Below are 24369 nucleotides of genomic sequence, written 5' to 3'. Positions count from 1 at the left end.
ATACCTGTGAAACCATCACTACAATCAAGATAGTAAACATAGCCTTTACACCTTGATAAGCCCCCGCCCCAACCCTCCACACCCGCTGTCCACGGGAACCACTGCTTGGCTTTCTGTCACTCTAGATTAGTTTGCATTTTTCCTTTAAATTACTCTCTCATTTTACATATACGGAAGGCTGTCTGGCTTCTTTCACTCAGCATAATTATTTTTAGCTTCACCCATGTTGTGTGTATCAATGGTTCGTTCTTTGTTATTGCTGCGTGGGGTTCCTCTGTATGGGTATCTCACAGTTGGTTTACCCGTTCACCTGCTGATGGACGCCGGGGCTTTTCCGGTTTGGGGCTATTACAGATAAAGCTGCTGTGAACATTGGGGCACCAGTCTGGACAGACAGGTGCTTTCATTCCTCTTGGGTAATCACCTAGGAGCGGAATGGGTGGGTCATGTGGTAGGTTTATGTTTTGAACTTCTGAAGAAACTTCCAGACTGTTTTCCAAAGTAATTGTACCCTCTTGCATTCCCACCAGCAAGGTATGAAGTTTAATTGCCCCACGTCCTTGTCAGCACGTGGCACAGTCTTTTTGATTTTAGCCATTCTAATAATTTGTAGTTTTAATTTATACTTCTCTAATGACTAGTGATGTTGAGCATCTCTTCATGTGCTTATTTGCCATCTTTGTATTTTTTTGTGTAGTAGTCTATTCAAATCATTTACCTGTTTGTTTGTTTTTTTATAGTCGGGTCGTTTGTTTTCTTAATCTTGAGTTTTCAGAATTCTTTATACATCCTGGAAATAGGTGCTCTATCAGATACATGCTTGGCAGGGATTTTCTCCCAGTTTGTAGCTTCTCTTTCTATTCTCTTAAGGGTGTCTTTCAAAGACCAGAAGCTTACATTTTGAAGACCAGCTTATCAACTTTATTTTTTAATGGAATGTGCTTCTGATGTGGTATCTAAGCCATGTTTGCCTGTCTCAAGGTCACAGATTCTCTGTTTTCTTCTAAAAGTTGTGTGCTTTTATGCCTTATATTATGACCCACTTCAGTGAATTTCTGCATAGAGTAAAAGGTATAGATTGAAGTTCATTTTTGTATGTGGATATCCAGTTGTTCTAGCACTGTTTGTTGAAAAGACTCTCCTTTCTCTACCCAATTATCTTTGGACCTTTGTTGAAAATCAGTTGTCCATATATATGTGACATTTCTGTACTCTCTATTAGGTTCCATTGATTATCAGTCTTTTTGACATGACCACACTACCTTGTTACTGTACCTTTCTTGATTTTTAAAAATTTAATTATATTATTAAAATAATTCATGTATATAGTTTAAAAACTCGAAGTCCTTGAAAAACTCAAGAAGTGTCCCTTCCCTCCTCCCTCCCTCCCTCCCCTCCTCCCTCCCTTCCTTCCCCCTCTCCCTCCCCTTCCCCTCCCCCTTCTCCCTCTTCCTCTCCCCCTCCCTCTCCCCTCTCCCTCCCCTTCCCCTCCATTCCTATACCCTCCCCTCTCTCCCCTTCCCTCCTCTCCCCTTCCTCCCCCTCTCCCCTTACTCTCCTCCCTCCCCCTCCCTTCCCCTCCCCTCCCCCTCCCTCTTCCCCTCCGTCTTCCGCTCCTATCCTTTCCTTCTCTTCAGGCTCCTAGAGGAAACAGCCCATGTAACATAGAAAGGATTGGATGAGAAATCAGGAAACGGAAGTTCTCTACCTTCAGATGTGATCAACCTTCTGTCCCCCTTCGCCACCTCCTGGATTCTCCTTCCCAACCCTCAACCACAAAAACCGCTCACAACCACATCCCAACCCCCCTCACGCCCAGACCTTACCCTCAGGCACCAGGATTGTGTCAGAGCTTTGTGTAGCACGTGGCTGTCCCATTTCTGCCCACTCTGTGCCGTTTTTTCCTTGTAGGTCCCCTAGCAGGGGTAAGGCCGGAGCCCACTCTGGGTCTCTGTCAGAGTGAGGTGCCTGACTTGAGTGTCCTGGTTCTGGGGGTTTAGGATACAAGGGCTGAGTGTGAGCGTCCCTCCCCATCAGGTGTGCCCAGAGCATCCTGTCCCCTTCACTTCCCTTCCTAAGGCTCGGCCCTGGGCTGGGGTATCGGGCTGATGGGGACTCTGCCTTTCACGTGCTCTCCTGGGCTTTCTGCCCCATGGAAGCTGAGAGCCTTCTCTGCTGTCCACCAGTACCCCTCCTCCTGTCCTGGATTATCGTTGTTACTGTCAGAGCAAGAGGCCGCCCACTTCCATCAACCAGGCGGAGACCGGGAGGGCTCCCTCCAGGCCTGAGCCTTTCTCCAGGACCTCCCCTGCAGAGGCAGCTACAGATGTCCAGCTGAGGGGCTTTTGTCAAACACTGAAGAGGGAATGTGGCCACTTCCCTGATCTATGGGTACTCATTGGCTTTGCAAGAGCATGAGAAGAGCTGAATAATTCTTTGTCCCTACTCATCTCTTCCCACTCCCTTTCTCCCCCTCAACCCCACTACTCACCGCATTTATCCAGGGCTGGGTTTGGGGAGTGGCTGTTCTAACGTGTAGTGAAAATGCTCTTTGGTGCTTCACAAGGAGCTTTCCAGTGGACACTGAGCTGCGTGAGGTCAGGGGGTGGGAGAATGTTCCTGTTGTACAGGTGAAGTAACTGAGGGTCCCGGAGACCTCGTGACTTGCCCAGTGTCTCACCGCTAGCAGAGTAGAACCCCATCTTGACCCCAGGTCTCATGACTCCACATCTGGCAGTCTTCCTTCTGTACCTCAGGGGCGAGTCCCAGGCTGTCCTCTCTCCTTCTGCCTGGTAATTACTGTTTTTTGGCTGTGGGGGTTCCTTGGTCTGGGGCCCCGCGGGAGGGAGGTAATTACATCCTTTGAGATGCCCTTAGTCAGCAGCTCCCTGTCAGTGCCTGTGACCAGGCCCAGCTCCGACCTTTGTTCTTCCCCATTCCCAGGCCGGTGGCCTGGAGAGTTTCATTGCATTCCTCTGTTTCTCTTTCTTGGGTTGGTGCTTCTAGTTGTGTCTGGCTAGCCCCTCCTTCACAGAGCGCCCATGAATTCTATTTATTCAGGCAAATGGGTGCCCTCAGTCACACAGGGGCAGACAGGGAGAGCTTGCGTATGCCTTTCTGCCCACCCTAACCCACTATTGGAAAAGTGGATCTTAGGATGGGCCTTCTTGTAGAAAAGCAGCACTGCCTCTGGCACCTCGTTATTCCCGAGCATCCATCTCATCCACTCTGAGTGTCCATGCCCACTGCCCCAGTCTGCCTGTCCACGTGGCCAGAATCATCGCGGGGCCTGTCTCTTCCATATACACAAGCACGCTCAGCCTGGTTAAACATCTCGGAAGCTTCCTATGGCTTTTAGAAAAAAGGCAGACCCTCTCATCATGGCTTCTCAGGCCGTACAGAGTCCACCCTGCCTGCTACCCCAGCTTCACCTGCAGAGTTGATCCTGCCTGCTACCCCAGCCTCATGTTGTGCTCAGTGCTCTCCCTCTCTCCTTTCCTGTCACTCCGGCATTCACTCTGTTCTTCCTCCTTACACATTTTCCATCCTTCCCAGGGCCTTTGTATGTGCTCATCCCTCTGCCTGGAATGCCCCCCTCCCTCACCGTTTTGCCTGGTTAGTTCTTACTTATCCCTTACGCTCTCAGGTCAACCCTCCCCTCCTCAGAGATGCCCTGTCCAGCCCTTCAGCAAAGCAAGGTCCCCAGGGTCCGAAACTCTTGTGGTTCCCTGCACTCTTCCGTCAGAATACTTTCATAGTTTGTGGCTGTCTTTGATTATTTGATTAATACCGGTCTCGCCCACTGGACCGGGAGCTCCATGGGAGCAGGGACCAGTCTGTGGTCTGTTTCCCTGTGACGTCTCTTTCCCTCACCACTGTGTCACTAGTGCCACACATAGTAGGAACTCATCAACTATTAAATAAAGGACTCGGTGTGAATGGAGTCTGCTCACTGTCTGAGACCAGCTGTCATCCGAAATCTCCTGGCCCTTCAAAAGCCTCCCCGCTCACTACCTTACTCTTGGCTGATGGTGCTTCTGCCACCCTTGAGCTCCCTGGTTGTCATGTCCTGTAGCGCTGCTCCACCTTTGTCATGCTGATCACCTGGGGATTTTATAAAGAGGAAGATTCTGGTTTGGTAGTTTGGGGTAGGCTCTGAGGTTTTGCGTTTTTAACAAGGTTTCATGGACCCATGCTGCTGGTCCAGGGTCCACGCTTCAGCCTGGCCTGAGAGGTGGGGGCACCAGGTCACAGCGGCTCGGAGGCCAAGTCACCACAGAAGACATTGTTTGCACAGCGATGGGGCACTGTCGCCTGTAGTGTATTTGGCCCAGCGAGGCTGGGGACAGTTGAAGATCTAAGCTTGGTGTGGAGGCGCAGGCCCTGCTCCTGCTCAGCTCCTGCACGACCCCTTAGGACTTAGGTGTGAACTAGGAGAGAGGTGTGCGTGGTGACACCTGGGTCAGCCTGCAGACAACCCTCCAACTGAAAGGTACCCCTGAGAGCTCTGCAGTGTAGACTCTTACCTTTTAAAATTCCCTTTAATTTCCCTCTATCCTGCCCTGCCTCATCACAAATACCAACTGAAAAAGAGAGGGGTTTTTCTTGTTTCCTAGCATGTGAGGGAGGAACCGGGTGAGTGTTGAGGGCCATTAGAGAGGGCTGTGTGCTTTGTCATCTTCTCAGTCTCACTGTGGCCCTCACATTTGTACCTAAAGGACTCTCCTTTTCTCGCGCAGTCCTGTCCCTCTCTGCACGCCTCCGCCCGGCTCATGGACCTTTTCAGAGCACGATTCAAGTGCCCTTCCCTTTATGTGGGGGGCTTGGAGAACTCGCCCCAGGGCCTGGTGGGCTCAGGGTCTGCTCTGCCAGGCTGGGGAGGACCTGGGCCTGCCTTGGTGGGCCTTGGAGTTCTTCTCCTGGGATCCCTTCCAGCACTCACAGTTAGCGATTCTCTGATCTCTTGGCCTCCCGTGTCTGAGAGAAAGGAGGGAGGGGGGAGCTTCCTGAGTCTCCCCAGCAGGCTCGCGGCAGCCACAGGGGGCGGACCTCAGAGAAGCCAAGCCAAATCCACCTCCTGTCTCTTCTCACAGGTCCCTGGATGGCAGACTGCAGGTGTCCCATCGGAAGGGGCTCCCGCACGTCATCTACTGCCGCCTGTGGCGATGGCCCGACCTACACAGCCACCATGAGCTGCGGGCCATGGAGCTGTGTGAGTTCGCCTTCAACATGAAGAAGGACGAGGTCTGCGTGAACCCCTACCACTATCAGAGGGTGGAGACCCCAGGTAGGCACCGCCTGTCGTGGGGTCTGCAGCTACCTGCACAGCACTGCTCCGCCTCCCCCCCCCCGCCCCCGCCACTATCAGAGGGCAGAGACCCCAGGTAGGCACCGCCTGTCGTGGGGTCTGCAGCTACCTGCACAGCACTGCTCCACCTCCCCCCCCCGCCCCCGCCACTATCAGAGGGCAGAGACCCCAGGTAGGCACCGCCTGTTGTGGGGTCTGCAGCTACCTGCACAGCACTGCTCCGCCTCCCCCCCCACCCCCGCCACTATCAGAGGGCAGAGACCCCAGGTAGGCACCGCCTGTCGTGGGGTCTGCAGCTACCTGCACAGCACTGCTCTGCCTCCCCCCCCCCCCGCCCCCTACCACTATCAGAGGGTAGAGACCCCAGGTAGGCACCGCCTGTCGTGGGGTCTGCAGCTACCTGCACAGCACTGCTCCGTCTCCCCCCCTGCCCCCGCCACTTCCTAAAGGAGCGTCTGGGGTGCCTCTGAGGGTGCAGGGGCTTTGGTGCCAGCCTGGCATTGCTGCTGATCTGCCTCTGCTCTGTCTCCTCTGGACAGTTCTACCTCCTGTGTTGGTGCCACGCCACACAGAGATCCCGGCCGAGTTCCCCCCACTGGATGACTACAGCCATTCCATCCCCGAAAACACTAACTTCCCCGCGGGCATCGAGCCCCAGAGCAATATTCCAGGTAGGCACATGGGCAGGACAGTGGCCTAGGAGGCGGGGGTGCCCTACTGCTCGGCTCTCAGCGTCCTCGGCGTCCCACGCCCTGCACACAGCGCTGGCCCGAGGGCTTCTGACTCAGGACCGCATCCCTGTTGGGAGAGGACCCGTGGCCTTGGCTCCCCGCTCGCTAATGATGCTTTTCTTGGCACGGAGGAGCGGCGGCGTGACCCTTCCGCCCGGCCTTGGTGCAGTCATTTATTTTGGAAGCGGAAATAGCAACGCTGTGTTTCTCTCACCGCCCTCTCGGCCGGGGCTGGAGTTCAGGCAGCATCCCCGACGGTCTGGGGCCTGCAGAGGCCGGGGCAGTGAGGGCCGCTGAGGGTGCGGAGAACTGGCCTGTTGTGAGTAAGCGGGGGGGAGGGCTTCCGACCTGGGTGGGAGTTTTTCCTCTGCAAGGAGAAGTGGGCCCTGCCGTCAGAGAGTGCAGATGTTTTTAAAAAGCCCCTTATTTACATGCAAATAATGTGTGAATCGCCCTGACTCTCGGTGGCGTCAGGAAAACTGCTTGGCAGGGCTGGGCTGGTCACAGCGGCAGAGACTGTGGCTGCCTGGCGGTAATCATGTGCCCCTTTCAGAGCGTTCTCATTTGGACGAGCCTTTCCCCCTGAGTGAGTTTCCTGTGCTGAGGTTGACCACAGGCCTGTGCGCGTGGGTCAGAGCGTTAGAGAGAGACCCGCGGTGCGGATCCAGCCTTTTCAGATCTGTCACAGGTGGCGCTGGTCTCTAGGGGGTAGGTCACCCACTCTGTTCATTTGGTAAACCTTAGAGAGCTAGGGCAGGGTCAGGGGGTCATTCAGAGAAGTAGGTCACAGTCTGTGCTGTCATTGAACTTGCAACCCACCTGGGAAGCTAAGACGTCCGCTATAGAGATGACAAGTAACAACCCATCTGCATGGGAGTGGATAGAGCAGAAGGGCAGTGTGAGGAGGTCGCCCTTCAGAAGATGGACATGGGCGAGGCTGAGGCAAGCCCCCAGCCTCCCTGGAGGGCTGGGCTTAAACCTGACCTTGAAGGATGGGGAGAAGTTATCTTGGCAGAGGCTCTAGGAACAAGCATTTCAGACTTGGGGGTCGGGATGGTGTGAACAGAGGCAGGTAATGATCCAGGTGGGGAGCTGGGAGGCCAAGGGGCATGAGGACAGCAGGATCCAGGAGCTGGTGTCCTCACTCTGAGGCCCAGAGTTCTTCAGCACCTGCTACTGGCGTAGTGGTGTGACTGTGTGACAAGTTTGCAAAAGGTGTCTCGAGGCAAACCGTGCAAGCCATTTAATGAACCACCTTCCTTCTGATTCCCAGAAACCCCACCCCCTGGCTACCTGAGTGAAGATGGAGAGACCAGCGACCACCAGATGAACCACAGCATGGATGCAGGTCAGAGTCTCACAGGGTGTGCACTTAATCCTAGCCAAGTGCCAGCCCTCCCTCCATCTGTCCAGCATTTATGAAGCGACTGCTGTATGCCAGGCACTGTGCCAGGCGCTGTGGATAGAGGAAGAGCTGCTTGCAGTTTGCGGGGGAGACTGACAAGACAACCACCAGTTTCTGTGCCATCTCATATATGCCCTGATGCGAGATGCCACGTGGCATCACGGGCACAAAGCAGGGCCACCTCACCTAGTCTTGGGAGGAGGTGTTGGGGGCAGAGCAGTATCTTGCAGTGTTGGTTTTTCTTGAGTTGAATCTTGGAGAGGTATAGGTGCTGGCCAAGGTGTCAGGGCGGGCAAAGCGTGTGCCAGGCAGAGTCACGGGGCATGGGTAGGAGAGCCTCGTGTGTTCTGGGGACACTCAGAGAGAGCTCACTGTGGCTGGAGCATACTCCTCCAGAGTGAGGAGAGACAGGGTGGCCTGTCACTGGAGGCTTCAAGTGTGGCAGGGGCCACTGGGGAGCCACTGCAGGTGTTAAGCAGTCTGTGCCTCAGTGAGATGTTGCTGGCAGCAGTGTGGAGCATAGGCTCCATCACCTGAAATAGCTCAAGAGAACCTGAATGGAGGCAGGGTCTTTGCCAGTGGCCAGCGGAGGCCCCTGAAGCATCTATTTTTGTATAGTGACCAAATGTGATCTATGTGTTGCTGCCATGAGGGACCCAGCCCAGTTGTCTCCAACCACATCTCCAGATGTTCCCACGTCATTTGTTATGGGACCAAATTGGCTCCACACCAGCGGCTTCTTGAATTGAACCCCAGCTGCCACATAGAATGTGCGCTGCGTTGTGTGTGGTTGGGTGAGGAGGAGGGGGCAGCCAAGCAGATGTTCTGTTGCGATGATGGAGGGCATGCCTTAGACACACACACCCGCTGGACGCAGCAGGGCCCGCTGCCCGTGCACACAGCCCAGGAGAGTGTGCAGTTCCCGAAAGAAGGACGAAAGACACTTGCATGCTCGTTGCAAACGTAGTTGCTTAATACCTAGGCTGGGCATTGTGGCACTTTGGGGTTTAGCACCCCCTTCCCCAACACGGCCCTCCGGGTGAGTGTCTGACGTGTGAACCCAGCTGGAATGCATCGAAGACCTTCCTGTGTTCCATGCCAAGTGACGGCTGCAAGCTTGCAGCTATTAAACGCTGGCATGGGAAGCAGGCCAGCTAAGCAGCGTCTCTCCAGATGCCGTGTTTTTTCTCACTCTCCACTCTTTCTTCCCTCCTTGCTGCTGCTCTTCATGTTTGTAGAATGATTACTGTTACAGAGGAAAACAGACCAAAGGAGACAGTCTGTGTATGGGACAAGCTGCCGTCTTTTCTCCCTCTCAGCTCTCCTTTCTTCCCTCTCCTCTCCCTTCTTCCCCATTTTTCTCTGTCCCCACTCCCATCTCCCTCTCCTCCCACAAGGGTACCTCCAGGGCCCTGTTGTGAACATTCGTGATTTACTGAAAACAGACACTGGGCTTTGTAGACCCCAGACAGCCTGTGGGTGGGTGAGTGGTCTCCTGTTTATTCTCGTTCTTCACTCAGAGTTGTCCATGTGGAAACTAGTCCAGTTGCTCATGGACTTGGCTTCCCTGCCGGCTGAGATGTGGGGCCGAGGGTCAATCTTGTCCAGCCCTGTGTCTCCCGTAACATGCATTCGTGCCCTTTCAGACCACTGAGAAGGTCCCACTGCCTTCCTGGGTCTTTATGGCTCCAGCTACCACAAAATAGGAAACCAACGTTTATTGAGTGCCTACTGTATACCAGTCATGGTGTAGGCATTTTTTATATGCACGATCTCACTTCATCGCCACAAATCACGTAATAGATGGTGTTTTCCCCATTTTGTACCTGTGGGAAAAAATAAAGGCTCAGAGAGGTTAAACCACTTTGCCAAAGTCCCATAGCTGATGCCCGGTGGCGTGTCCAGACCCCACAGCTGATTTGGAAGCTGTGCTTCCTCCAGGACTCTTCCGCATCTCCCGGTGGGAGTGGATGCTGGGGGAGAAGAGGAAACCTGTGGCTCATCCCTTGTCCTTGAGGAGGTTACAGCTGCGTTTAGGAGCGGGAACAGACCTCCATTAACAACTCAAGGCAGCATATGCTTGAGGCCCAGCCACGAGGACTGGTAGATTTCAGAGGGTGGAGCCGGCCCCACGGGGCTGTGAATAAATAAATAACTCTTCTAGCCCCTTGGATGCTGGAACACAGGAGCAGTGAGCTCAGTGTTGCTCTGTGGAAAGGCAGCCCCTTGGTTTTTTGAAAGGCCGATGCCATGTGGGTCTGTTGCTTTTTTCTAAGAGTACAAGGTGGGGCAGAGGTGATAGAGTAGGAAGACTTGGGTGGGTTTGGACTTTTTCCCACATGCAGCACCGTGTGTTGCAAAAAAAGTCAGTCTGGTTGAGTTGTGGGATTTCTGAGGCAGCTCGCTGAGTTTCCTGAAACCTGGGGAGAGGGCTGGATCGGAATTTCCAGGTGCCTGAGCCTCTGAGAGCAGCGATGGTGATGTCTGGGCCGCCGCCAGCCCCTCCTGTGTGGGAGGGCTAGCCTCCGCTGCCTGGGTCTTTGAGCAGCTGGGGGAGGGCCTTCCCTGCCCCCTCATTTTCCTGGGGGCATAGTTGACAGGGTGGGTTGGTGTAGGGTCAGTGTACCCTCACTGGGAGCTCAGCAGCCCTGTGGGTCGGGGCTTGGCTAGGAGCATCAACCATTGGGTTGTGGACAAGACCTCGAGATCATCCGCTCATCCATCCGCTGCACGGATGCAGACTCGGGCCCCGGGTGGGGAAGTCCGGGCAGGGATATGGGGTTTGGCCTCCTCCCGGGCCTTGGAGGCTCAGCGCAGCGTTTTCTTCCCACTGTGCTGAGCTGCCCCGTCTGGATGCAAGCGTTCAGGAATTTGGCTGTCCAGGCCGAGAGTCTTTTGTAAAGTCTCACAACTGTGTCTCTCCTTACAGGTTCTCCAAACCTATCCCCAAATCCGATGTCCCCAGCACACAATAACTTGGGTGAGTACCTCCTTGTCCATCTGACTGTCACCCCCTCTAGCTGCAGCCCTGACCCGTGGCTGGTGTGGGGAGCGGGCCCTAAGGGTGAGGCTCTAGCCCCCATCCCCCACCACAAGCCCAGGTTTCTGGTTACACTGGTTCTTGGGTCACCCACAGAATGAGGAAACCTGAGAACAGTGGTGGCAGGAAAGACAACCATACGCTGGGTTTGTATTTCCCCTGGGTGGCGGTTAGACGTGAGTGAATGAAAATCCCCCGAACTTCGTGCTCAGGCGATGAGGGTCTGTGGTCAGCCAAGCGTACGTGTGTGGTTTGATGCTGAGCCACCGGCAGCCATGCAGACTCCAGCCCCCCGACTTTCGTAGACTTGTTTCAGATGCACTTATTTGGATTTTATTTGAGCATTTCATCTTACAATGGTGTCTTTTTTATTTAAAACAGCAACATATAAGGAATTATTTTAAAAGGCACAATTGCCCATAATCTCCCCACCCTAATACAGCTGTTTCTATCTCATCACAGTCCTTCTGATGTGTGTGGATCAGGCATATATATTCGTGTCTTTCAGTTGAGATCAAAGTGCATATCCGTTGTTTCATTCGTTCTTATCTTTATATTATTTTGTAAACACATTCTCATATTTAGAGGCCTCCTTTATCATCTCGTGTTCTCTCATGATACTGTGGAGCAGCTGGACTGGCATTTCCACAACCTTCTCTCTGTTGTTGGACTTCTAGGTCATTTTTCTGAGGTTCGCTTTTCTAATCCAGGAGCGTCCTTCAACTCCGGGCCGGGGCCTTCTGGAGGGATCCAAACAAATGAAACATCTGTTCAGTTTTTATTGTGGGGAATTTTTTATGTGTTGGTTTTAGAAAAATGTGACTTTGATTTTGTTTTGACCTTTATTGCTAGGGAATAACTGGTGGCTTAGGAAAAGAAAGAGTTAATCCCCAAGCTTGGTGAGTCAGAGTGCATTGGCCTGGCTTCTGTTCCCAGTTGTTCCCAGTCCTTGACTGATAGCATCAGATGAAGAAAGTCATCATTTGGAACGTGGGGAGGTGCTTGAAAACCCTTTAATACAGGCTGACAAGTGGGCGGTGTGAAATGTGACTTTGCGGGATGTGTTTGAACATCTTTGTAAAATAATATCGCTGGGAGCGATGGGCCTTGCAGAAGAAGCTCAGATTCCTGATGTGAAAGGACCGATTGAGTTATTAGAAACAAGCTCTGAAGGCCGGAAGCTATGTTAACACTTGAGAAATTAAAGGCCAGGACTGTGAACTTGACTCCGGGCTTTCAGCTTTTGGCTGGTTGAGGTTTAATGTCTGCTCCGTTTTACCCCACTGCAGCCAAGGAAGCGCCTTCTGTCGACAGACTGGGGAGCAGGCATTTGCCTTCGACGCCCGCTGCCTGTCTCAGTGGTTCAGACTGAAAGTTGTCCTGGGTGCGGCTTCGTGTGAGTCGCCCTCTAGGTTGTGTGGACCCAGGATGGCGGGATGGTTCTTGAACTTAGGCTCAAGGCAGGGTGCCCTGTTGATGCCCAGTTCCTCAGGCCCCTTGTCTGCAGGTGGAGAATTCCTAGGTCAGTTCTTCCAAAGGAAGGAACAGCCCCCCAGCCCAGCGGGCAGAGCGGCTGCCACTCTGCTGGGAAGATCTGAATGGGAGGACGAGTCAGCTGACGAGTCAGGGTTAGGACTCATGGTGAGACACGGGCGCTGACAGGCGTGGCTTCCTCTCTGCTTGGCGAGCCCTCAAACCCCCCACTTTACCCATTCAAAACTCTCAGCTTCATCCTGACCCATAAAATCTCCTACCCTCCTGGCATCATAGCCGGAAGCGGGTGAGACAATAGTGAGGATGATGGCAGAGATTTCTCGAGAACTTCTTACTGTCACTTGGAGTGCTTCATGCGCCTGAGCCCAGTCTTCACAACAGCTCTCTACGGTGGTCTTGTCATTTTTCATTTCACAGATTAGGAAACGAAGGAACAGAATGGTTAACTAACTCATCCCAGGTCACACAACTAGTAAATGCGAGAAGCTGACTTTGAATTCAGGCCTTCAGGATCCAGAGCATGTGCCCCCGTCTGTAGCAGGACCCCACCCTGCTGGCCCCCTGGGGTCAGCTCTCCCCTCTCTCCCTCAGAAGAACAAGGCTCAAGATGGGCACTTACAAACTTGTAGTTGGGGACAGATGTCAGGTTGAGGACCCTGGTGTCCCGTGTGGTCCCTGGATGGGAGCCCTGCCTGCCTGCTTGTCTCTTCCTCACTCATCCATTCCCTAGGTGCTTCCTGCCCAGTCATTGTCTGCCAGTCCAGGTCGGGGGGAGTCAGAAAGGAACCCTGCCGTCCAGGTGCTGATGGCCTTGTTGGGATGAGCAAGGCAGGAGTGCACGATTATAAAGGGAGAAGTCAGTGCAGATGCATTACTGGAGGGTTCAAAGGAGGGAACGATGGCATTCCAGAGGGGACACTTGTTTGCCAGTGGCTCCACTTGTTAGCTCAGTCAGTCAGCCTTGGCTGAGTTCCAAGTATGTACCAATGCTGGGGGTCCAGAGCTGGGGAGGATGCTCGGGCATTCACAGTCTGGCGTGGTTGGCTGGAGGTGTGTGTGTCCCCCTGTGGTACATTGTGCCAGGTGCCAAGGGAAAAGCACAGAGGAGGGAGGAACTGTATATGCTAAGGAAGAAAGTGCCAGATGGGGTGGGAAGACTCGGAGTTGTGGTGACGTGTGTGAGATGGACCTTGAGCGTGAGGTGGGACATGTGAGGCGCACACGGAAGGAAGGACATTGCAGATGAAGGAACGGCATGAAAGAGCAGAGTGAGCTCTGGCGGCATGGTTGGTTGGCATGGCGGGGGCACAGCGGAGAAGATGGGGCTCGGGGGGCACTGAGAAAAGAGCCCTGAATACCAGGCTCATTTAGCCTCTTCTTGCCTACAGAGCAGTCGGTGGTGGGTTCTGAGTTGGAGGGGTTATCTGATGACAGCTTCATAAAGATTAATCTGGCCACTGTGTGGAATTTAAATTCGAAAAGAAATAACTGGAGACCAAAAACCCCACTTCGGCAGCTGTTGCACTGAAGGATGCCAAGATGAATGCTTTAGAGAAATGGCAGCGGGGTTAGGAGGGGGCATTGGAGAGAGAGTCGTGGGCCTGAGTCAGCAGGATTTATTGACCCTCTTTACCTGGGAAGATGGTGAGGCCTCTTAACTCAGGCAGGACACCCAGGGAGACGGGCTGAGTTTGGGTCAGAGGACGAGGGTGAGTTGCCTGTGCTTAACTGTGTCCAGGAAGCAGCTGGACAGTCAGGAGAGAGGCTGGGTCTGGAGGTGCAGATTTGGAAGTCATTAGCACGTGTGACAGCCTTTTCCAAAGTGGGGCCAGGGAGACAGGATTTTGTCATCAAGTGAGTTTGGAAAGCCTGTACTGAATCTGGGGTCCCCAGGGCACTCGCATAGTAAAGCCTCTGATAAGTCCTGCAAGAAGGAGGCCTGTTTGATCCAGCGTTTCCCCACAGATCTGACCACTGTTGGAACACTTCTCTTATAATCCCATTGACCTTTCATAGATCTCACTCTGGAAACACTGACAAAGTGCAATGAATTCAGCAAAGAGGGAGACCCAGCTCAAGAAGGAAAGAGGGCCAAAGACAGATTGATGGCCCCCTTGGGAGAGAGGCTGAGGGTCAGATGGAGGATGGGGCTGTAGCAGCCAGAGAGGAGGGAGGTGCTGAAGGACGGCAGTGGGCAGGTCCCGCAGAGTAGCAAAATGAGATGTAATAAGAGGCCATTGAGTTTGACATTGAGAGTTCACGGGCATCCTTTGGAGAGCAGTTGTGGGCTGGAGTCAGTGAGCAATGGGCTGAAGGGCCAGTAGGAGGTGCGGAACTGGAGGCAGCATGCAGCAGCGGCAGCCTCTGCCTTTCTTCTTGATGGCCAGTGTGTCCCAAATGGTAGGATGAGGACAGGCACACAGTGAGTTCTTTCTAGAGAAAGATGGAGACATCTCAGGACATCTGATTATGTCTTAGAGAGAAATTATTCTACATAAAGCAAGCATAGGACAGCTGGCTCCTTCTTCATTTTCTCCCAATCCTAGGCAAGGCTGACCCTGCTGTCACAGTAGAGCCACTTCTGGGGCCTCTGGGGAGCCCCAGGGTGTGATTGAGGGCCAGCTCAGCTCCTCACCAGGGGCAGCTCTCAGGAGACCTGGGGGCTTAGTTTAGCAGGGAAGGGAAGTGAGCAGGTGAGGTTCCTGTTATTACGCCTCGTTCTGGATGAGTCACCTGGAATTTCCTAAGCATTTAAGTCAGAAGGACAGGCTGACGGAGGGGGAGGTGGAGAGAGAGGAAAAGATAGCGAGCTGGATCCTGCCGGTGAGTAAGTTGTTTTCTGCTTTGAAGTGAGACATTTCGGGAGGGGCCTTGGCCTGGAAACAGGGTACCAGGGATGCCCTGGGGTAGCAGCTGAGCTGGAGTTGAAGGAGGTGATGGTTTCCTGGAGGGCCTCTGCAGAGGGAGCCTTCCTCTCCTGCCAGGAGAGAGGGGCCAGAGTGGCAGGGTGGAGGGAAGACCCCTGGCCCCTGAGAGAGGACAGGGGTCAGGTTGCAGGCCCAGCTCGGTTCCAGGTGTCTTCATGCTGCTGAACGGGCCTTTCCTGAGGCCACCTCGGGCTCTCACCTTCTGTAAGCTTGGGAAATCACGGGTGGGTGTCTTAATGACAGGAAGTCAGCTGCTGGCTGTACCCTCAACTCCCGAGGGTCCGGCTCTCAGACTTGGGCCACTCTTCTTGGCCTCACTAACCCGGTCCAAGGCTGGAAGAGCTGGGCTGCTTTCTGTGTACAACTTGGCTTATTGTTACAGGCCATAGGGAGATAGGTGGGAGTTGGTGCCCCGGATGCTGGGACACAGCCGGCCTGGGCCTCCTGGAACAACCCTCAGGTCACAGGTGGCCCAGACACAGGGGCCGATTCTGCACGGAGGCGGTGAGGGGCTGTTTCACAGCACGTGCCCTGGGCCTTAAACGCTGGGTCTGCAGTGATGAGGAGGCGGCAGGCCAGGCAGAGGGAGCAGCAAGGACGGACACAGGGCAGCGTGAAGGCACAGGGGGACCGAAGCGTGGAGTCTCCTGGACTGAGGTCAGGCTGCCTCCTGCAGGTGAGGAGTCCCAGACGAAGCCAGTCCATCCACCTTTGACCTTGAGCCCCGCAGCGCCAGCGCTCCTGGCCTTTCCCGGTCCCTGCTCTCGGTTTATAGTAGAAAGTTAATTTCCCCTCTGCCTCCCCGCTCTCCTTTACCGGATTTGGCTCTCTCGCACATGTTTTTAATAGGCATCCCTTAATCCAAGGGTTGCCTTCTGGGTTTCATTCTGTTTTCTTTTCCTTAAACAAAACAGAAAGTCTATGCCAGCTTGGAATAGGGCTCAAAACTGAAGCCAGCCAATGCGTTAGGCTGGCAGGGGGCCAGTCATGAATTAAGTGCCCCATGCCACTCGAGAAGTCTGGCCGACACCACACTGGTGGGGGCAGGGGGCCCAGAATGGCAGGAGCTGGAGGTTCCTGCGTCTCCGACACCTCTGCTCCAGGAAGAGAGATTAGCACAGACTCAGCAGTCTGGCCCCGAGCAGGGCTGCTTGAAGGGAAGGTCTTGGACACGCGCCACTGTCTGCCACTCCAGGTGTGCGGAGTCCTTGGCCTGGAGACACAAAACCACTCTCCATTGGGACAAGTCACCTTCCTGCTACAGAATCATCATCCCAGAGGGGCCTTTGGATGGCTTGTCTTCAGGTCCTTTTCAAGAAGCAAGCTTGTGTAAAATTGCTTCTGCGTTTGTTGGGGAACTCGTGAAACCAAGGCTGGCTGGTGGGCTTGATTGATGTGGGGGATGGGTCGCCACCTGATGGATTTCTTTTAAGATTTAGTGCCAGGACAAGCGTTGTTTCCTCTGCAGAACTAGTAAGCATTGTGTGTCCACCAACCAGAACCATGTAGCATATTATGCTCCCTTTTTTCCTTGTCTGCTAGGAGGCTCAGTGCCAAGCTGAGTGCTCTTTCAGTAGCTATAATCTCACGGTTATCCTGTGTATAGCCTTCTCCTTTCCAGTGTCCTGACTTTTTGTTTCTCTTGTACTTAACCATGGCGTGGATAAGTCTTTTGGTGGGAAAGAAATGAGGGCGTATATGCAATTTAAAAATAAAGTGCCATTCAAAGCAGAACCCAGAGGTGGTAGCCATGCTTTCTGGCCTGCAGCTCCTCTTGCAGACATGCCTTGAGGAAGGAGCAGAGGGGCGATGGGAAGGAGAGAGGTAAAGGCAGCGTTTGTTTTTACTTGTTTGCAGAGAAGAGTAAATGCGTGGCTGGGGTGCTGCTCCCGTTCATCCAAACAGCACTCTCTGACATGGCAGCCTTCAGACTTTGCCTTGGCCTGGCTCCACTGCTCCCCCGAACTAGCATCTTCTTAATTATGTGTCAGGCTGCTGCATCCAGTGTTTTCCACAACACTGTCCAGCGTGTGTCTGCAAGTGGCAGGGATGTTTGGATAAAGGCTCAGATCTGCTTGGGAGGGCCTCCTGGGCTAGGGCCCCAAGCGCCTCTCTGATTCTGAGATGCCTTGCAGCCCACACTTCCCCAGAGCGTGGTTCCGGCGCCATGTTACCCAAGGGGTGGCCTGCCGGCCTTTCTTCTTTTGATGGGTGGGCTGTGTCAGTGTTCCCGAGAGCCTAGCTTGCTCTCTTCTGTCTGGACTCAGCCCAGCGGGGGCTGGACAAGGCTTTATCGTTTGGGGATGAGAACTCTGTTCTGTTCTGCACTTTGCTGGGGAAGCCAGGGCCAGCCCAGAACAGCCACAGCTGCCTCTTCTGGCTGACCCTTGCCAGAAGCACAGTGACCTAGATGGTCTGCCCTAGGTGTTTTCTACTTCACTGCAGTCACGGCTCAGACTGGGAAACTGAGGCCAGAGAGGGTGGTCATGTCCCCAAGGTCACACAGCCAGGTCAGCAGAGCCTGCCCCTGGGCAGTGGTGGCCAATGGCCCTGACGTGTTGGGTGACCACATCGAGTGCTTAGATGGCACTTGGATTTCTTCTTTTTTTTTTTCTTTCAAGATTCTCAAAGCAACATAGCTCACATTTTACTGACCACATTGTTTAGAATACAGCTTATCTCACTGGAATGTCAAAGCATTGAGCAAAGCCAGAGCCGGGTGTGGCTGACGTGGCTCAGCTACCCTCAGGGGCACAGGCTGCAGGCCATGGTGACTCCTGCCGATCACTACCCACTTCCCCAGTAAGTAGCTTAGATCCCCTGTCTTCGCTCCTCTTCCCTTGCTCCACCCTGGGGAGAGAGGAAAGGGCCAGGGAGGCTTTGCCGCTCTTGTGATGGACGTCAGGACAGGAACGGGACGTTCTCAGGTTCATAGAATCAGCATTGTTGTAATTGTTGTTACCGCCATTTATGGAGTGCTTGATGCCTGCCCTGCACTTCACGTGAGTCAACTCAGTTCATCCACAGACAGCGCCTGGTGGTCAAGAAGATTCTCCATCGGTGGCTGGGGGTGTGCTCACACTCACACAGCTCATCCGTGTCTGAGCAGAGAGTGAATTCCGGTCCCTCTGGCTTGCAAGCCGGTGCTCCATGACCTGGTTAAATGTCTAGGGCCGTGGTTCTCACCTGGGGGCTGTTTTGCCCCCCAGAAGACACTTGGCAACGCCTGCAGACATTTCTTATCATTGCAGCTTGGGAGGGTGAGACTGACGTGTGCTCCTGGCATCGAGTGGGTAGAGGCTGGGGATGCTTTGCTGGCTGCCCTGTAATGTACAGATCCTCCTCCCCCGAACAAAGAGTTACTTGGCCCAAAATATCGATAATGCCAAGGTCGCGGAACCCGATAGAGGTGTCCCGACCCCGCTGACGACGCCTTCAGGGCGTGTGTGGCGTGCGGGCATGTTGCGGTCTGCAGCTCCTCCCGTGTGTCTAGGTTCTTTTTACCCTCAGGTGGGGTCATGGGTGTAAACCCCAGGAGGAGGGCAGAGCTGCTGTGCCCTCCCCGGGGCACCCGGGCCCCTCCCAGAACAGCTTCGGATTTTTCTCTCTTGGCCTTTACACACTTGCGAAGGTCTGGTGAGCAGAGGTTCCTGGCGGCTCTCGCTGTGGGAAGTTGCCTGGCAGCGGCGAGCAGGGCTCTCGGGCTGGTGCTGAGTCTCGGCATGGTGGGCCCTGCCTGTTGCCCTCACCAGTGCCCACCAAGACGCACCCTGAGGAACCAGGCAGCTCCAAAGAGCCAGTGGTCCCAGCTGGAGGTCCGAGAGGGAGGAAGGAGAAAGAGCAGGAGACCCTCTGATTCTCCATCGAGTGGGTGGGGTTCACGTGGGCAGCGTGGGATGTGGTGGGACTTAGTGCTCCCGGCCCAGGCGCGGAGGGTAGGCTGGAGTGTGCGGGTCCTGTTAGAGGGCTGTGGCACTGAGGCAGGTGGGGAATGACGAGGGCTGGCCCAGGGCTAGGAGGACGGGCCGCTGAGGCGTGCGAGATGATGCGGAGATGGGCAGGAGGAGAGCAGGGGCTTCTGGGCGGGTGTCAACCCGGGATGGCTGGGGAGTCACGGGGAAGGAGATGTGGGGTCACCTGAGGGGGAACCTCTGTTTCAGGGGTCCCCAACTCTTCTGAGAAAGAGAACCAACCCCTCCCAAGATGGCAGTTTTGCTTCGAGGAGCCCTTGGTTGAGGAAGCACGCTGACAGCTAGGACAAACTCAGAGTTTCCTTTAGGGGAGTTGTCCCTTAGCCGCTTGACAGACAGGCGGCTTCTGGGTACATTCGGCAGGTAGTTTCTGTAATGAGCCATGGACCTGCTTCTCTCCACGCCTGGCGCCTGGGGCCCGTGTGCTTGCAGACACCCAGCCCGGCGCGGAAGCCCCCAGCAGCGCCAGCCTGTCATTTTACGGGCTTGGACGCTGCTGCCCGCCAGGCTAGGAGTCCGCCCAAGACCCGGGAGAGCCAAGAGCTGGAAGCCCTTTTGGGGACAGAGATCAGCACAGGTTACTTCAGGGCCTGTCCAGTCGGGTTGCCCAGGTGCCGGTTGGTGCCTGGCCCTCTTTGGGTTTGGCCCAGCACTTCCCTGAGGACTGCTTCAACCTGAGGCCAGGCCAGGCGGGCAGTGCCTTTAGGAGCTAAACCCAAATGAAAAGTGGCAAGGCTGGTGGCACGCTTATCCACAAACCTGAGTATTTTGTCCCATTGGATCCTGCAGATTTTATACAATAAAAGGCATGAGGGCAGGGGGATTATAAGAGCCCCCCTGAGAGGTGGGGAAACAGTCTTCTGGAGCATCCAGGGGACCCCATCAAGGAGCTGGGGACCTGGGGGCCCCTGACCCAGCGGCCTGGTCTGTCTCCGCAGACCTGCAGCCCGTCACCTACTGCGAGCCGGCCTTCTGGTGCTCCATCTCCTACTATGAGCTGAACCAGCGCGTCGGGGAGACATTCCACGCCTCGCAGCCCTCCATGACGGTGGATGGCTTCACCGACCCCTCCAACTCGGAGCGCTTCTGCCTAGGGCTGCTCTCCAACGTCAACAGGAACGCGGCCGTGGAGCTCACGCGGAGGCACATCGGTGAGGGGCGCCCGCCTTTCCACGCTCCCCCCACTCCAGCCCCACTCACACGGTGCTGCGCCTCCTGCTGGAAATCGGGGAGAGGACCCACCCCCACCCCCAAGTTCTGATTGCATTTTTAGGGGGCCAGACATGTAGAGTTCAGGTTGCTTGGTCATTCCCACTCAAAGACATACATCGTCTCTGAAAATTTGAAAACCACGGAGGAAAACCCTTCACTTAAGGGGGGACCAGAAAGGGAAGTCTATGAGAAAGCAGCATATGTAGTTCTCCTAATAAAAATGCCTTAAATTACTGACTGGTGGATAAGCTGGTAGCCAGTCTTAGAGAAGTCATCTTTTCTTTGTTAACTTCCTATATGATTAGTCTAGGAAACTTGGAAAAGGTAGAAAGCGAAGAATTGCCCACTGCGGGAACACCACTGCTGCTCACCTTCTGCTTCCTAACACCAGGAGCGCAGCGAAAGACGGCTTTCTTAGTTTAGGGAAGATGGAGCTGTGGGCTGTGTCACTTGGTTTTCTTATAAAATCATCATGCTAAGGATATTCATAATTGTGTGATCCAGAATCACATAGAACGGCTGTATAGATGGTGTAGTGGGGTATTCTCAGATGTCATGCGGAGCCGCCAGGGTTGGCCGAGGGGCTCCAGGGCAAGCTCAGGAGCTGGGCAGGGCCACAGGGGTTCTGGCCCACGTGAACCACAGCGCCTCTGCTCTTGCTGTGTTGTATCTTGGGCGTTCACAGATTTCATTTGAAGAGAGGATTTTCTAATTAAGCAAAGTTTGGAAGCCATGGGTCTGAGCCGAAGTGCTCATTTTCCAGGGGATAACCTGATGCCCAGGGAGGGACAGAGCCCTGCAGAGGCCACACAACAGTCAGTGACAAACAGCCCCCTGCCTCCGAGCCTGGATCCTTCCCAAACAGCCTCTCCATTTGTTTCACTTTAAAAAAGATGCTGATCCTGGTGGCAAACACAGGTGTTTACTTATTCTCTTCATACTTTTCTATGTTAGAAAATCTATATTTCAGAAATTACCCAAACAGAACAAACGTTTCTGTTCTTTTCACCTGGGTCTTCCCATCTCCACCTCTGCCTCCCGTTCTTGACCGACATAAGGCAGCGGCCCCTCCTTGTGGCCCCCCGAGTCTGCCAGCACCCTGTGTGTCTGTGAGACCAACGCCTGCAGCACCGACCCAAGAAGAAATGGGGAGTGGAGTGGGTGGGGGGTGGGACGGTAGCGGGCCGAGGGGCAGGGGAGCACACTTTCCATTCCACTTGACGTCGCGCCCGGAAAATCGGGCCCTGTGTTCCGACACTCTGGGCCTCTTCCCCAGGAGCGGGAACAGCGACCTTCCCGTGCAGAAGGGAACATCCCCTGGCTGGGCAGAGAGCTCATTGTCAGAGTGTTTACGTAACTGCTTGAATTGCAGAGCCAATTTAAAAATAATTTCTGTCCATCTGGAGGGGATTTAGAGATGAAGGAAAAGTAAATGAAATAGACCTGTGGAATGTTTTAGAAAGACGCACTCAGGGGAGGAAGGTGCAGGGGGTGGCACTGAGCCGTTCCTGCAGTGCAGGGCTCCTGGGTGTCTGCTGCCTTGGGAGGAGCCCGCCCATTTACAGAATGAGTTTCTGCATCTTGGAGTGGGAAGGGGCCTAGTGGTCGTGGTGACAGCTGACACCTAGGAGGCACTTACTGTGTGTCTCACAACAACCCCGTGAGGGGCTTATTGTTATTACCCCCACCCTGCAGACGAAGAAACTGAGGCCCGTGGCTAGTCAGTGGCAGAGGCTACCATGGAGACTGAACCCATGCTCTTTTCTCTTGTCCTCTGCCCCCTCCGGCTTCAGGAACCCAGCCTCGCCCATTGTTTCCCCTGCGCGCATTTAGGCTTGGGCTCTGGGTCCCATTCCCTGGTGAAGGTGGCAAAGAGCCAGTCACAGGGAACCTCGGCTGCAGCTCTGCCCCTTTGCTAGCCTCAGCTAGCCCAGAGCCCCAGCGCAGGCTTGACCGGCTTCTCTCTAGGGCGGGGCGTGCGGCTGTACTACATCGGAGGGGAGGTCTTCGCAGAGTGCCTCAGCGACAGCGCTATCTTCGTCCAGTCTCCCAACTGTAACCAGCGTTATGGCTGGCACCCGGCCACCGTCTGCAAGATCCCCCCAGGTAAGACCACTTACCCACCCAGCTGCCCTGCGGTCCTCTCCCCACAGCACATGCCCAGGATGCTGGAGAGGTTTCCTCTTTCTTACCTTTTCTCTTCTTCCGTGTTTGCATTGCCAACCTGGAGGAGCAAACCTGGAGGGTTTTCTCTGTGCCTTACTGTCTTACTGTGTTCTCCCTGAACCTCCAGGGAGCTGACGCAGCATCGGACGGATCTGCCTTTCACCCATGGGTACCACTCATTGCCCTGTGCACACCCACGTCCATCCTTCCTCCCTCCCTCCCCTCCTGCCCCCAGCAGACCTTAGAGGCCAGCTGAGTATACAAATCAAAGGCACAAATGGTTTTAATACGAGGGAGGGGTGCCAAGCACCGAGCAAGCGGCACAGATAAGATGCTGTTAGATCCAGGGGGAGAAACACGTGTAATGGTCAGGGTGGATCATGGAAGGCTTTGTGGAGGAGAAGGCATTCAGGCCTTGAAGGAAGGGTCGGCATTAGGCACAAGGTGATGGTGGGGTGGGGACCACGAGGGCTTTCCAGACAGAGGGCACCATATGGGCAAAGGTCTGGAGGTGATGGCGGGCAGGGCATGTACGGGTGGCACTCTGGCTGGAGGAGGGGCTGAGTAAAAGGGGAAATGATTAGAAAGGATGATGGGACCAGGCCTTGGAAGGACGCAAAAAGGTTTTGCTTTTACAGTCATGCGTCGCTTAACGACAGGGATGTGTTCTGAGAAATGCATCGTTAGGCGATTTCATCGTTGTGTGAGCATAGAGTGTCCTTACACAAACCTGGATGGTGTAGCCTACAACATGCCTAGGTGGTACGGTACTAATCTTATGGGGCCACCATCGTACGTGCAGTCCGTCATTGACTGAAACGTCGTTGTGCAGCGTGTGACTGTATTCTGGGGGACTGCTGAGGGTTTTCTGAGCAGGGCTGATGAATCCACACCAAGAAGGGATGTCAGACTGCACCTCAGAGGGTAGCTCAGATGGGACCAGGCCAAGGCAGAAGGCCAGGTGGGAGGCTCATCCCACCTAAGGCCTCTACTTAGAAAACCAGGGCACGAGGGCCCAGCCCAAGCCCACTTCTCACAGACGCGCAGCCACTGAGCTTGAGCCCACAGAACACGGACTGTGACGGGCTGGTAGAGTGTGTGGCCTGGGTCAGGCCGTTGACCGTGGCACACATGTGACGTGTCTTTTCCTGCCTGCTAAGTGGCAGATGATAGTGGAGCAGTGGCCCATGCACAGCGTCAACTTAAGAAAGCAGAAAGTCTGAAATGATGAACAGTGCTCTCCATTTCCAGAGCATCGTGTGGTCGTGTTTACAGAGTACATTTATATCTTTGATCTCACTTGGTCCTCTCCTGTTGTTCTGGCTGTTCAGGTGAGGAGGCATGTTGAGGAGATGAGTTCAGAGAGGTAAAGCCGTCTGCCCAAGGACACACAGCTAGTAAATGGCTGAGCCAGGATGAGCCTAGAACTGACTATGTAACCTGTGACTCTAGCGCTTCTCTGCTTCTTGGCTCAGCTGGGGGCCGGAGCCCACGTTCGGCCCTGCTTCCCCACACTTCCCCTTGGGGAGAACGAGAAGAGGAAGCTTAGTTGCCGTGTTGGCGTTCTGCCCCGCCCTTCCCCAGCCCTGCCCTGTCTTTCTGGTGAGGGCTGAATTGGCCATGGTGGTATTTGTTAGCTCATGGAGTGTCATCGCCAGGAGGCCCTCCAAGGCCAGCCTCTCGTTTTACAAAGGGGACACAGGCCTACAGAGAGAAAGTGACCAGCCCAGAGTCACACGGCCGGAGGAGGAGCCGCCAGCGTTGGCCGGTTGATAGATATCTCCTCAGCTCACCTCCTGGGCGTTTCCGGCGTGTGCTTTTGTCTCTGTTTTTCTGGTTGACACACTCCTGGCACTCGGGCAGCAGGACTTCAAACAAGAGATTTATTAGGGACTTTATTCGTGCCTGTCTCTAGTTTTACGGCGTGGAGAGTTGGACACACACCTTCACGTTGCTGCGAAAGTCACCCCGACCCAGCCTTGTGTCCAGAGGCCAAAACGTGGCCCAGCCCTCTCGCTCCGTCCTGGCCCCAGCACAAGACGGCTTTATCAGAGGAGCCCAGGTGCAAGGTGCCCCGGGCTCCTCTGCTGAGCTTCCCGTCAGGATGGCGGGCCG

The 24369-nt window shown here is 54.5% G+C and overlaps 1 protein-coding gene across 3 annotated transcripts in view; it reads left to right on the top strand.

The window, feature by feature from the left end:
• Positions 1–24369, top strand: part of SMAD3 (SMAD family member 3) — a 117031-nt gene that overhangs the window by 84945 nt on the left and 7717 nt on the right. For all 3 annotated transcript variants that reach the window (XM_008518113.2, XM_070622933.1, XM_070622942.1), the window contains exons 2-7: positions 5094–5287; positions 5848–5979; positions 7313–7387; positions 10374–10424; positions 19815–20027; positions 22057–22194. In XM_008518113.2, coding sequence (XP_008516335.2) covers positions 5094–5287; positions 5848–5979; positions 7313–7387; positions 10374–10424; positions 19815–20027; positions 22057–22194 — 803 coding nt within the window. The remainder of the gene's footprint in view (positions 1–5093; positions 5288–5847; positions 5980–7312; positions 7388–10373; positions 10425–19814; positions 20028–22056; positions 22195–24369) is intronic.

The sequence above is a fragment of the Equus przewalskii genome, chromosome 1, assembly GCF_037783145.1.
Source record: "Equus przewalskii isolate Varuska chromosome 1, EquPr2, whole genome shotgun sequence".
In the NCBI taxonomy this organism is placed as follows: domain Eukaryota; kingdom Metazoa; phylum Chordata; class Mammalia; order Perissodactyla; family Equidae; genus Equus; species Equus przewalskii.
Note: the sequence above shows the minus strand (reverse complement) of the source record. Positions and strands in the feature narration are given on the sequence as shown.